At 40.8% G+C, this 14684-nt stretch overlaps 1 protein-coding gene across 3 annotated transcripts in view; it reads right to left on the reverse strand.

The window, feature by feature from the left end:
* The window catches only part of RBPMS (RNA binding protein, mRNA processing factor), a 109303-nt gene that overhangs the window by 10843 nt on the left and 83776 nt on the right, over positions 1 to 14684 (reverse strand). Inside the window, exon 5 of one of the 3 annotated variants that reach the window (XM_058173224.1) lies at positions 12533 to 13574. The exons of the other annotated variants lie outside the window; for them this stretch is intronic. Coding sequence (XP_058029207.1) covers positions 13497 to 13574 — 78 coding nt within the window. The 3' untranslated portion in view covers positions 12533 to 13496. Of the gene's footprint in view, positions 1 to 12532; positions 13575 to 14684 lie in introns of those variants that run through there. 3 annotated transcript variants of the gene reach the window in all.

Raw genomic sequence — 14684 nt, forward strand, 5'->3', positions numbered from 1 at the left:
GGCTGAACATGAGTGTCATTGCCCCGTCAGAGCCTGGTTCTGAGGAAGAGGAGGACATAGAGCTGGGGCCGATGGGGGAAGAGGGCGCAGCTTCTCTGGCCCAGCAGTAATGACCGGAGGAGCAGGACGAAGCAGTGCCATATTCCTCGGGCCTTGGAATGGGCACCAGAGAGGAAGAGAGGGCACAGGATGACCGAGTAAGGAGGGAGGAGATGGAAAGGGCAGGCAGCAGAGTAGAGACATATCAGAACTCTGGAGACGAGCAACTGCCTTCCCCACCCGATCCTCGAGTGTGGAGAATGGAGAGGAGGCAGAGTCAGTGCAGAGTGACCTGACTACTCGGGAGGAGGGCGCCCCGCCCCTCTTCACAAGGCTCACCTGGAGAATAGGATTTAAGGAGATGCTGGGAGGAGGGGCTTTTGTTGAGATCAAGTGTGGTACTTGCCAGCAACACTTGCCACAATTCAAGAAGCCTTGCTGTTATTGATGACTCGCTGCCTTGCTTTGCCTTGCTCAGCTTGTTTGCCTTGCCCTGCCTGCCTTGCCTGCTGTGTGCAGGTTGCAACAACCCAGCTCGGCTCCAGTTTGACCCCAGCAAACTCTGTGTTCTGTCTCCTTCCCCACTTTGGATTAACGAGCTGGCCTTCAGTCAGTGGATTCATGGTTCTTATCAGTCCTGGCAGAGAAATCGCAAAGTTTCAACTGCCAAAGTTCAAACAAATGACTCACGTAGCAAGACTTTCAGCTCTTTTTGAAACGGTTCAGCTAAACTTTTGCTTCCCGTGGAGTGACAGCAGTCCCAAAGCTCCTTATATATCCTGTGGGGTGGGGCTCCTGCCCCACCCTTCCCTTTAATGATGTCGCCTCTCTAATCTTCTGAAGTGCAGGTCAATCCAAGCTTGATTATTATTATTATCAGCTGGGTCTGAAGGCGTAGCCTGGGGAAGGGAGGAATCAGGGGATGACGGCCTCATTACGTCCTCCGACTGGCCTGGTTCTGGCTCCTGGAGCCGGGCCAAAGGAATCGGTGCTCCCGAGGTAAGCCTTACTGGCCCTTCCCCCTCACTCTTGGAGTCACTTTTGGGCATGGGGCCAGGTTCGGGGGCTGGAGTCACAACACTCTGTGCAATGACGATGCACGTGACAAAGTGTTCTGAACTGTTTTCATTCTCAGAACTGTGCTGCTCTCTTTTTCTTCTTGCTTTGAGGAACTGCTTGAGGTGTGTGCATATGTTAAAGTTTTGCTCTTGGGCTTACAGTGGGCTTACAGTGAGGAGTGGGGTTTTGGGGGAAGGTTGGTTTAATAAAAGAGGATTCCATTCTTCGCATCGCAGCTGTTGCTTACGTGCCCCGTCCCGGGTCATAACAATGAATTGAATATAAAGACACGATAATTGGTGCTGCTAGCAAAACAATGCATGTTCATTTGCTTCATGTAGCATTACATGGAAGCCACTACATCAATATATATATCTTGCTTAAAAATCTTCTGGACCACTTTAAAAAACTTACCAAAAACAAGAAAGAACACAACCCATACCAAATGAAAATAATAGCAGCCAGCCAATGAAGCAATTTGACATCTACTATCAGATAAAAAGATAAACCACTACATTGCTGCTAAATGTTACGAAAAGCTCAGATTAAATAAATTGGATCTGAATCACTCACGTCTGCAGAAAGTTCTGAACAAGAGGGTACAAAAATGAGTAGTTTTTCCATATTAACAGGTGGTGGCATCTGCAGGAGAGTCCAATAAAACCAAGATGGTGATGGCGGCAGCACAAAGACCCACCCCATTTGTACTTGTCATCACGATATGAACATATAAAGGGATAGGGCTTCGCTTACACTGCTACAGCTGCCATCTTGCCTTTTTTCATTCTCCCTGTGAATATCCTGTTGCTGATGCCCTACCATACATTTTTTCCTCTACTGCAGATGTATTGTACTACATTCCCCTCAACTCCCCACAACACCAAAGCCAAGAGATCAGGAAAAAGCTCTAACACTTTAGAGTATTTAGATGGACCCCAAAGTAGCAGGATAGGAGAGCAGACCTATCAGAGCAGTCAAGTAAATGACCTGAAAATCAAAGTTGTGCAAAAAAGACATCCTTGTAACTAGTGAATGTACTTCCAGATATGCACTCCAGTACAAGGGCAAACTCTTTAGATGGATAGATCAAGTTTTAATTCTGAGGAGGAAGGGATCTATGGATTCCCAGAAAAACTGCAGACTGCAGGAACCATTTGTGCTTCTGTTTGAGATGTAGACAACACAGACTCATCCCCAACAGCCTGTGCCTGTCTTCAACAGTGAAAGGACCCATAGCAGAAAACATAGTGTAGCCAAGGCTCCATACCCATTTGCACTACTCAGGTTATCCTAAGGCAGGGGTGCTATTCAGCAGGTTCTGACAGGTTCTGGAGAACCAGTAGCAGAAATTTTGAGTAGTTCAGAGAACCGGCAAATACCACCTCTGGCTGGCCCCAGAGTGGAGTGGGTATGGAGATTTTGCAATATCCTTCCCCCAGGAGTGGGGAGGGAATGGGGATTTTGCAGTAACCTTCCCCTGGAGTGGGGTGGAAATGGAGATTTTGCAGTATCCTTCCCCTGCCATAGTTATACTATGCCAAGCCACACCATGCCCACCAAGCCCTGCCCACAGAAACGGTAGTAAAAAAATTTGAATTCCACCACTGCCCTAAGGACACAGATAAACCTCCAAAAGGCCTCAACAACTCTCTAACAAGAATGCAAATGACCAGCTGTCTGCAAGGAGTATAAATCCTTCCATTCCCCACCATCCAGTTAGAGCTGAAGTAGCTTCTTGGATGAGAAGCGAAACGTCTTCAAAGAAAAACAAGAAAGTCCAGTTGCCTCCTGAAAAAGCACTTTTGGGAGGAAGGGATTCCATTCCAAATAAATGTCTTCCTTGAAAAAGAGGAAGCATCCTTAGAAAACTACCTTTAAAAGCCTTAATTAAGAAGCTGACAGAATCTGTCACTTCCTGCCTGATACTCTAAGGTTATTCCCACATTATACTGTACATTGCAACAACCCAATGCTTGGCAGTCAACATAATGCATCAACCTGGTTCACGGGTGAATAAAGGCAACCGCCCAATACTCTGATTTGTCTTATTTACGATTTTTAAAATATAAAAGGTAGGCATAGGAAGCATAATGCATGAAAGATGATGAAAGATGATGAAGATGTCTATCTAGACCCGTTCCAGTCCGGCTTCCGACCCGGATACAGCACGGAGACAGCTTTGGTCGCATTGGTGGATGATCTCTGGAGGGCCAGGGACAGGGGTTATTCCTCTGCCCTGGTCCTATTAGATCTCTCAGCGGCGTTCGATACCATCGACCATGGTATCTTGCTGCACCGGTTGGGGGGATTGGGAATGGGAGGCACCGTATATCGGTGGTTCTCCTCCTATCTCTCCGACCGGTCGCAGACGGTGTTGACAGGGGGGCAGAGGTCGACCGCGAGGTGCCTCACTTGTGGGGTCCCTCAGGGGTCGATTCTCTCGCCCCTGCTGTTCAACATCTACATGAAGCCGTTGGGTGAGATCATCAGTGGTTTCGGGGTGAGATACCAACAGTACGCTGATGACACTCAGCTGTACTTTTCCACCCCGGGCCACCCCAATGAAGTTGTCGAAGTGCTGTCCCGGTGTTTGGAAGCCGTACGGGTCTGGATGGGGAGAAACAGGCTCAAGCTTAATCCCTCCAAGACGGAGTGGCTGTGGATGCCGGCATCCCGATTCAGTCAGCTGCTGGCTGGCTGTTGGAGGCGAGTTATTGGCCCCAAAGGATAGGGTGCGCAACTTGGGTGTCCTCCTGGATGATCGGCTGTCGTTTGAAGACCATTTGACGGCCGTCTCCAAGAGGGCCTTCCACCAGGTTCACCTGGTTCGGCAGTTGCGCCCCTTCCTTGATCGGGATGCCTTATGCACAGTCACTCACGCGCTCGTTACCTCTCGCTTGGATTATTGTAATGCTCTCTACATGGGGCTCCCCTTGAAGTGCACTCGGAGGCTTCAGTTAGTCCAGAATGCAGCTGCACGGGTGATAGAGGGAGCTACCCGTAGCTCCCACGTAACACCGCTCCTGCGCAGACTGCACTGGCTACCTGTGGCCTTCCGGGTGCACTTTAAGGTATTGGTTACGACCTTTAAAGCGCTCCATGGCTTAGGACCTGGGTACTTACGAGACCGCCTGCTGTTACCACATGCCTCCCACCGACCCGTACGCTCTCACAGAGAGGGACTTCTCAGGGTGCCGTCCGCCAAGTAATGTCGGCTGGCGGTCCCCAGGGGAAGGGCCTTCTCTGTGGGGGCTCCCACACTCTGGAACGAGCTTCCCCCGGGTTTACGCCAAATACCTGACCTTCGGACATTTCGTCGCGAACTGAAGACACACCTCTTTATCCGCGCGGGGCTGGCTTAAATTGAATTTTAATGTTAAATTTTATTAATTTTAAATGGGGTTTTAGTTTATGGCAAATTTTAATTTTCAGGCTAATTTAAATAAGTTTTTTAATTGCATTTTAAACTGTATATTGTATTGTTGGTTTTATTTTGCCTGTACACCGCCCTGAGTCCTTCGGGAGAAGGGCGGTATAAAAATCAAATAAATAAAATAAAATAAAAATAAATGATCCTACTAGAAACTAATCCATCTAAATCATAGCTGTTTTATTAATTTCAGCCAAAACGTACACAAAAAACGAGACATCTTTTGTTTTCTTTTTGCTTTGTCCTTCTCAGGTTTTTCCCCCACTGACACCTAGAATAATAATAGTCTAAACGTGCCTTAACATATTTTTAGGCCTGGTTTTCTCTTCATTTCATCCCCAGCCGATAAGTGAAACAGCATTAATTTATCCTTCACTGTGCCAGTGTTAAATTCAATATTATCTAAAGATAGCTTTAATTTATATAAAATATATCACCATAAATTTTGGGGGAAGTCGGGGGCAGCAGTGACCAAAAAAAGAAAGAAGGAAATGTGTTGCCAACTCAGGAATGGGCAGAGGGCTCTTCAAGGCAATGGTGAGAAAAACCCTGAGTCTGTCGAATTGTGTGCATCATCAGAGAGACAAATGACACAACACGCATTATGTGACTTATAAATTTGCAACTGATGTTGGGATTCTAGCACAAAAGGCCAGGATTTGTTGCCAGTGTTCCAGACATGACATTATAAAACAAAACAAAATCCCCACCATTTAAGCAGACCTAAAGAAGTTTCTTGGATGAGAAATGAAATGTTTTCAAAGGAAAAAAAACCAAGTAAGTCTAATTGCCTTTTGAAAAGCACCTTTCGCACAGCCATTGGTCCTTCTTGTGAATCAAATCCTGGACTCTCATGATATGCTCTCCACCAACTTGCACAGAATCTTATCAGGAGAGCAAAACCAGAAGACTCCAAACTTAATGCGATGCCAAAAAGTCTTGGTTGTCACTTCCAGAACCAATCCTAAATTTGTCACCAAATTCTAATCTTAAGTGGTTCATAAACCAAACAGGCTCAATGTTAATTTTAAATTTGTTTTTAAGTTTAGCTCAGTTTATATGTTGATTATATTTATTTATTTAGGATATTTATATGGCTGTCTACATGCTCATACTGATTCTAGGTTTGGAAGCAATTTAATCAAATGTATTTTTCTTCTGGTACTTTATAAGCCACTGAAATGCCAAGTAAGTCTTTGGCTGCAAAACACTTTGGTACTAAAGAAAACTTAGCTATTTACTGTAATTTCACAACAATCTGCACTAATTAAATCTTCAAGAGAAGCATTATCTGCAATAGAAAGGGGGAATAATATGGATGGTTTTATTAGTATTTGAATTTAAGATGTTTTTAAAGCTCAAATAATGTTTAAATGTAATTTAATTTAATTTTAATTACCGTATATACTCGAATATAAGCCGATCCGAGTATAAGCCGAGGTCCCCAATTTTACCCCAAAAACTGGGGTAAACTGGGGACTCGAGTATAAGCCGAGGGTGGGAAATGAGGCACCTACCGGTTGGGGAAACCCTCCCTCCCTCAGCTGAGAAGGCTGGCGGCTCCCCCGCCCCCCCCTCTCACTGCACCGGCAGGGCTTCAGTCCGGTAAAATGTGAAAAAAAGAAAAAAAAAAACTCGAGTATAAGCCGTATATACTCGAGTATAAGCCGAGGGGCTTAAAAAAAAAAAAACTTGAGTATAAGCCGTATAGACCCGAGTATAAGCCGAGGGGACGTTTTTCAGCACAAAAAATGTGCTGAAAAACTCGGCTTATACTCGAGTATATACGGTAATTAAATTTAATTAATGTGTTTTAATCAAATACATTATAGTCCTGATAGTTGAATGCTTTGCAAGAGGGACAGGGACAGTATGGGGAAAAAAGGAAAGACAAAGAGGCAGAGAGTTATATTAGTTGAACTATTAGATCTGGACTAAATCTGAGTGCCCAGATCCATTTTAATTCTTACAACTGCCTGGCACCCACACTTTTCCAAAGTCAATGTTTATTTGCTCTAAATTCTACTCAGGATTAGAATTTGAATGTAAGAGTTTGCCCTGGTTCCCACCTCCATGTTGATCAAATAATTGCCTGCAAGCTTGGATGGAACAATAGAATACCTTAAAAAAACTCTTTGGCTCATAAAGCATTGGATTAAGTTCACATACGCAGCAGCAAAAACATGTTTACACTTGCACACATTGGCAGTCTATAGCAACCCAGGAAATGGACAGCCTTAAATGTTCACAATGCACACATTCCACAGGGGTTAATGGCCTTCTCTTTGCAGTTCTGTATTCCTTCAGTACAGGGGTTTTGAAATAAAGAAGCCCAGTACATTTCAGATATTTCAAATAATCTCTTTTTTTCTACCAACTCCTCGTGACATTACATTCATCTTACCTCCAGTGCAGTTCTGAGACAGTTTACAGTCATCCTTAGTTGTTCCCACATTAGAGCATTGTTTTCCCCTTCCATCAGGCAATAAACCACAACAGTTTTGTCATGGGTACAAATTGATGTACTTTATCAACCCTTCAGATGGTGTTACAATCAGGTAGCCACTAAGGGTGGTATCAGCTAGCACTTACATTGTAGTATTGTCCACTGCTATGGGCAAGTACTTCCTCCTCTAGATCCATCAATCTAGCTGTTTTTCTCAACTTTTAAGATATGTGGACTTCAACTCCTAGAATTTCCCAGGAAGAATGCTAGCAAGGGAATTCTGAAAGTTGAAATCCACACATCTTAAAATTGCTATGGTTGAGAAACATTAATTTAACCATTAATTTGCCTCTCAATCCCTCTCTCCATCCATAGTAAGAAAAATAATCAATACGTATTTTCTTACTAGTGGTGATATTTGGTGGGAGGAGAAATTGTTATTCCCTGCCCTTAATGTGCCCTATTTCTAGGGTAAATGTGATTTGTCATCATCATTCATCATTTATGGGCATCATGCCTGTGCCAAGACAAGGCTCGCTAACAAATTTTAACATGTTTGTGTGAGGAAAAGCCCTACAGCTTCCATACAAGTTAATCTCTACATAGAAAGCAAGGTGCTAGAGCTTTTTGTATGTATCCAGTAATTTGGATTTTTTCCAGGTCAGATATTGTTACCCTGCAGATTCCCAAGCATAAGTATCATGTCGTCAATAAAATAAACCAAAAAAAAATGGCTTCATTTGCTAAATTTATATAAATTGCACAATCCAGGCTGGATTATACCAAGGACCTAACTAGTTCAACATTTTCCTCCATTAGTGACTAACCAACATCTACAGAAAGTAATATACTATACATCATTCAGGTCCCTCATTGAGGGAGATGTATGGTCGAGAAACACAAAATTTAAATAAATAAATATGAAATCAAAGAGGACATGAACCTTCTCATGCTTTTGCCTTCTAGCTACTGGGAACACCTAAACAATGAAAAAGTATTAAGTCACACATTCATAAACTCTACTAATTTCACAAACTCAGTCATTGTATGAGATACCTTCTTTCATCTGACCTGATTTTATCACCCATTCATAATTTTATAATATATATGTTGCTCGCTTTCAGCCGAATTCATCTTACAGGGTTGTTGTTATGGGGAAAATAGGAGAAGGAAAGCATGTTGGATATGTTCACCGTCTTGAGTTATTTGTAAAAACAATAAAGGCGGGATACAAATAAATATTTTCAAACAGCTTAGCCAGTATTTTTCAGAACAAAAGTCTGACACACACTGCTGTTTCTTCAAAGAGAAACTCTTAATCCTTCTTAGTTTTCTTCTAAAAGAGAGATTCAGGACAATGTAATCAGAATTTTTGAAATAGGGTAATCAGTACCACCGACTGTGTTCCAAATGTAGCCACATCAAATGAAGATACTGGATTTTATTTTCAGTTCTGTTCATTATAATTCTAAGCACAGAATTTGCCCTTTTAATTTAACTGTGACTATATTGTGAATGGTATTTCAAAAGAATTATATACCAGAACCCTAACATGTTTTCTATGATTAATCAGTCCTAATTCAGAATGAATACACACTGATAGACAAAAACAAAGATTTTATTGTTTTTAAAAGTAACTCAAGGCAGTGGACGTATCTAATACTACCACATCTTCCTATTTTCCCCACAACAACCACCTTGCGAGGTGATTGGGCTGAGAGAGTGACTGGCTGACTTTCATGCCTAAAGCGGGACTAATCTTGCCATACGGGGAAAGAATCTGCCTTTGTTCTTGGAGTTATCCTCAATGATTCTCACCTCCATGCCTGCAGTCCAGCGGAGGCACAACAGAAAGAGGCATAAAGCCTGACATCTTTGGAAGAATGTGCCTTCAGTGGCTGGTGTGTGGCTCTTTATTTGTAATTTGGAGAGGGTGATTCTCTGCCTTGCTTCTTGCCTTGCAAGCCGACTGAAAACAACAAAAGTGGGAGCAATATGGAGGATCAACAGGCCAGATTTGTTTAGCTCGCGGTGGGTGGGGCTCATTAACAGTGTGCTGACAGTGTGCTTTGAAAGCACAAAATACAATAACCTGTTCAGCAAGGTCAAAGTGAACTAGAAAACTCACTGTCAAGAAAGCAGAACATAAAACACATTAGAGAGAAGATGCAGTTTTAAATTATGCAGGTCAGAAAACATTTGCAGATTTCTTGGGATGATGAACGTTCTCCAGGATTTTAGACTGCCACATGATTTAATCCACTGGAAGCAACGGAAGTGAATTTGCTGACTAACACTGATTAAAATCAGGTTTCATGTTTCAAAACAGTCACAGTGACCCAGTGAGGCAATTGACTGTTTGATCCAGCTGATGAATATGTTTCATCTTCACACAATGACATACTTGATCCTGAGGCTGGAATGAAGTCATACATTTATTGTATGGTACAAACTTCTTTTCATCCTTCATTTTAGAAGGAACTTTGGGCAGGGATAGACCTATAGTACCTTCTCTGTTCTCAACAACATATTTTCAGTCTAACCTTGCACCTCTACCAGATGCTAATTATCAGCCAGTCACTGATCCATCTTAATATAGTTCAGTCATGATCTGATAATCTTTTAAATAAAATGGTGACGAATTAAACCTGTCACCATCTTCATTTACAACCATTCATTTAGTGACCATTCAACGTTATAACAGCACTGAAAAAAGTAACTTATGACCTTTTTCACACTTATTTTTTTTTTTTTAAATTAAACTTTTGTACCGCCCTTCTCCCGAAGGACTCAGGGCGGTGTACAGCCTACATTAAAACAATTAATATACACACTCAAATAACAATTAAAAAACTTATTCAATAAAGGCCGAAATTAAAACCGTCCAATTGACCATATAAAATACCCAGTAAAATTAAAATTGAAATTTTATGACCGTTGCAGCATTTCCCTCTAGTCACATGATCAAAATTCAGATGCTTGCCAACATTTATGATACTTGCTGTGTCCCAGGGTCATGGGATCGACTTTTGCGACCTTCTGACAAGCAAAGTCAATGGGGAAGCCAGATTCACTTAACAACCATGTTACTAACTTAAGAGCTGCAGTGATTCACTTAACAACAGTGGTAAGAAAGGTCGTAAAATGAAACAAGACTCACTTAACAATCGTCTCACTTAGCAACAGAAATTTTGGGCTCAATTGTGGTTGTAAAACAAGGATTACCTATATATATATATATTTAATTGAAAAACATCTTAATTCAACAATTGGATTGCATTTTTATTTTCTATAGCCATAATTCTCCTAGAGGCAGAATATTTATTATTTTATTATTTCAGTAAGTCTGTTATAGCTGTCCACTCTGGCAGACTGCAAAATTTAATACCAGGTTAAAATAATTAAAAGCCTTTACTGCTTAAGTTATTCAAGAGTCTCCCATGGCATAGGGCCGGGTTATTTACGGGACCGCCTACTGCCACCGATTGCCTCCCACTGACCCGTACGCTCTCACAGAGAGGGACTCCTTAGGGCGCCGTCCGCCAGGCAGTGCCGACTGGCGACACCCAGGGGAAGGGCTTTCTCTGTGGGGGCCCCCACCCTCTGGAACGAGCTTCCCCCAGGACTTCGCCAACTTCCTGACCTTCGAACCTTCTGCCGCGAGCTTAAGACACATCTATTTATTTGTGCAGGGCTGGCCTAGGGTTTTAGTTTTAAATTTAGTTTTTAAATGGGGTTTTGTACTATTTTAATGATAGTTTTAAATCTGCCCTAATTTAATAAATTTTTTAAATGCTGTTTTTAATTTGCATTATTCTTATGTTTTTATTAGGCTGTAAACCGCCCTGAGTCCTTCGGGCGATAGGGCGGTATAAAAATTTGAATAATAAATAAATAAATAAATCTTATGAAAGAATGCCTGATCCTGAGAACTTTATAACGGGTGCTCAATGCAAATTAGTCTCAATTAGATCTGCTTTGTTGTCTTGAAAGGGAATTAGTCATGATTAACTTTGGCTGGATTTACTACCTCAGAATTTTTTAAAATCTCAAACAGACCTTCATGTGCTTCAGCTAGTCACTCATGGTAAATTAAACTGACTTTGCACGGACAAACCCTACTGTTTTTTTAAAGTTTATCAACAAATTAAAACATTAATCCTTTGATATACTATGTATTGTTAGTCTAGGCACACTTGCAGAGTCAGAAAGTTCAAAACTTTCATAGCAAAAATTGTATCTTCTTTGAGATCAGTTTTTAAAATTACTTTTTTATACCCAAAAAATTGAGGCGGGGAGAGACAAATATAAAAAGAACAAATGAATGGGGATCTATACTACCTGAATTTGGTAACTGTGGATTAAGTATCCTTTGTTTGTTGTGAGAATAAGGATTAAGGTTAGGGCAAGAGTAAAAATAACGAAATGGACAGAAAAATGGTTGGGAAAAAGGAGCTCTTTTAAAAAAGAAACACAAAGGTGGAACAATAAGGAAAACGGAAAAACATTAAAAGAGGCTAAACAAACCTTTGTATTAGAGAAGATTTTAAATCTTAAATAATGTGTCCCTGTGGCAGGACAACCCCAGTGTAAGGAGTCCATTCTATCATGGCTGCTAACACAATTTCCAAGAAAGTGGATAGGGACACTGTACCATGACAGCTCTCCTCTTGAGCAAAGACAACACAAACAAGCACATCTGTCCCCTGAATTCCTCAAGTTAATTCCACAAAGCTAATCAGCATTCCATTACTCTGGAAGTGTACTCCTTGTGTCTTCAGGTATCTCCTTGTGTCTTCAGGGACATTTGGGCCATCCCAACCAGCAGAAGTTGTGAGCCAGCAATACTTCCAACAAAAGCTCACACCAATTTCTTTTAAACTTGCTGAATGTTCTTGGCTACAAAGGAGCATCCAAGCATGCAGGATTACAGACCAGACATGCTCCCCAGGCAGTCCCCAGTGATTAAAGCCATCCATGTTTCATTACTTTTCCCCTTTGTTGGTTAATTTTTAAGTAGATTACACCAGCTTTCAGAAAACATTAGGAGTTTCAGGCAGCAAGGTTCAAGGAGCAGGAAAAGTGTTTGTGACAGAACATACAGTACATTACTGGGCACTGTGATCTCCCACTTGGCCAGATGGATTTGGAGATTTTCACATGCAATCTGCCCTGTTGTAACTCGTGAATAAAAGATAGTTTTCCATTCCAACCTAATTCTCCTTTTCCTGTCTGTCACAAACTGTTTTCCTCAAGTTCATGGTTTATATTCTCAATCACTTTCCACAAGTCTTTAGACAATATCTTTTAGGGGAAATATTGGCAAAAATGCATTTGCTAAGAAACATTAACACACTCCATTCGACGTGTTTAACTTTTTATTTAATAATAGCACTATGTTAACTGTGAAATATTTAAAAAGAATACATGTCAAGCACCCTGTATGCCTCAAGATATTTCCCAGGAAAGATGCTGTAATGACTTCATAGGTAGTAAGAAGATAAAAACAGTGGTCGTCTCTTCAAAATTTAACTAAACCTGTAAGAAATAAAACAATGCATGTAATCTGCAGGATAGGTCTTTCTGAAGATGCCTTGGAGACTGCATAAGTTCCTGATATTTTCACAGCAGTCAAGATGGATCTCTTTTGCCAGGCATTTAATTATTAAAATTTGCATTATGCAGTGATGATGTCGGATTTTTATTTTTGCACATTGGATTTTATCAATTGTTAACTGCTTTGAGAGCTCTGATTGTATAGAAAGTATGGATACTGAATAGCAAAATAGTTATTTGTGGTTTTATTATGTCAAATAACCAAGTACCAGCCTATAACACTCAGCTGGTCCATTTCCCCCTCCCCCCCAGAAAAGATAGATCTCAGTTGTGAAATGTATTGATTCAGATTAAAAGGGATCCCAATGCCAGAAAGGAATAATTCTATGCCTCCTAGCAAACTAAAAACTGGGAATGTGGTCAGTGGGGGGGCTGGCACACCACAAGGAGATGTAGTAAAAAAAAAATCAATCACTTTTTGAGAGCATGAAAAATAAAATATTAGCTGAACAGAACTGACATATTAATCAAGTGTTTTAAAGAGAAAACCAAGTTAAGAGGCTGCCTCTCCAAGAATTGCAGCTGGATGTCTATGATTCTCAAATTCTAGTACCTAAAGAACAGAGTAGGAAATCTAATTATGTGGATTTACGAAAGTCATTCCTGGAATATCCATAGCTGAGACATCAGATATTGATTCCTGGAGTTTTCAACATACAAAGCAAACATTTTACCACATAACCTGAACCCTAACCTTAACCCTAATTTATGATTCAATTAATCAATAGCGTTACCTGACAGATTAGGCTAACTTGGCAAAACTTCGGTTTCTGGCATGTGTGCTTTCCATGCTTTTCCCAGTTGGCTCAGAAGAGCTTCCCATCAGCCCACCTCACTTCGCTTAAACACTTAGTGCTGGATGTTTTCAGACTGTTTAACATTCCTAAGAGATAACGTCTACCTGGATTACAGGAAACACTCATTGATATTCGCATGGTTGACTTGTATAAAAGAGACGTGCCTTTCTGAGCCTGGCCTTTGTACCTGTAGCATAAAAGAGTTTATGATACAGAAATCAGAATTTCCATTAGATTGAAAAATTAGAAGCCACCCTGCATGCCAGAAGAAATATGACCATTATCTAGCTTAGATTTAGTTAGCATAATATTCTTTCATGGAGAGCAGTATTGATTTCATATAACAAAAGCAACCCAAATTTCCAGTATCTCTGGAGGTTGGACTAGTGTGAATATTGTTCTCAGTTCCTATAAAATAGGCCTAATTAGTTGCTACTAGAACTTTATATTACTAAATTGAGGGGGAGGGCATTTAAACAAAACCCTGCCCCTTTTATATACATTGACACATGTACAAAGAGGGTAGTACAGGTACCACTTTCACTGTAAAACTCAACACCAGCATTCTGACAAATGGACAACTATTCCTGCTCTTATAAAAACCATGCCACGTCTGCTTCCACTTTTGTAGCACTTTACAAGGTGTACTTTGGACAGCTGAAGCTTTCAGATATTCATGCAAAGGTAGCTCTATTTAGTAGCTTTATTTAAAACACACAGAAATATTTAATCTAGACATTGTCCCATAGAATCTCAGAATCATAGGGACACTGCATCTTCCAACATGCCAAATTAATATTTCTCCCCCCCCCCAAAAAAAGCTAATGCATCAGAATTGGATAGAAGGCCCTCCTTATTACCCCAAACAATTAAGAATTAATTAACTATCACAGAATTAAAAGAATATATAGGCAGTCCTTGTTTAGCATCATAACTTCAGCTTCCCTTTGCTTTACAGATCTGCAAAGGGCATAATGTGAAGATTGGTAGTAAAGTTGTAGTACTTTTTCATCAATTTTCATCCTAATGGTAAACAGTCACTAAACAACGCATCGAGGACTACCCATATTTGCTTTCACACAATTGTAAATCTAAAAGTAGTCTAAATACATTTTTGTTCAGTTCTAATGTTTCAGTTCATTAATGTTTATTTAGATAATCATCTTTGCCAAGCATCTACTCATCACTAGAAAGTACACAAACAACTAGAATAGTAAATAATTACAAGCACATTTTCACTTGGCAAATGGCTATTAATACTCACTTCATTAGGATTAGAATATCTTCAGAAGTAGCC

This window comes from Ahaetulla prasina, chromosome 2 (genome assembly GCF_028640845.1).
Source record: "Ahaetulla prasina isolate Xishuangbanna chromosome 2, ASM2864084v1, whole genome shotgun sequence".
NCBI lineage: Eukaryota > Metazoa > Chordata > Lepidosauria > Squamata > Colubridae > Ahaetulla > Ahaetulla prasina.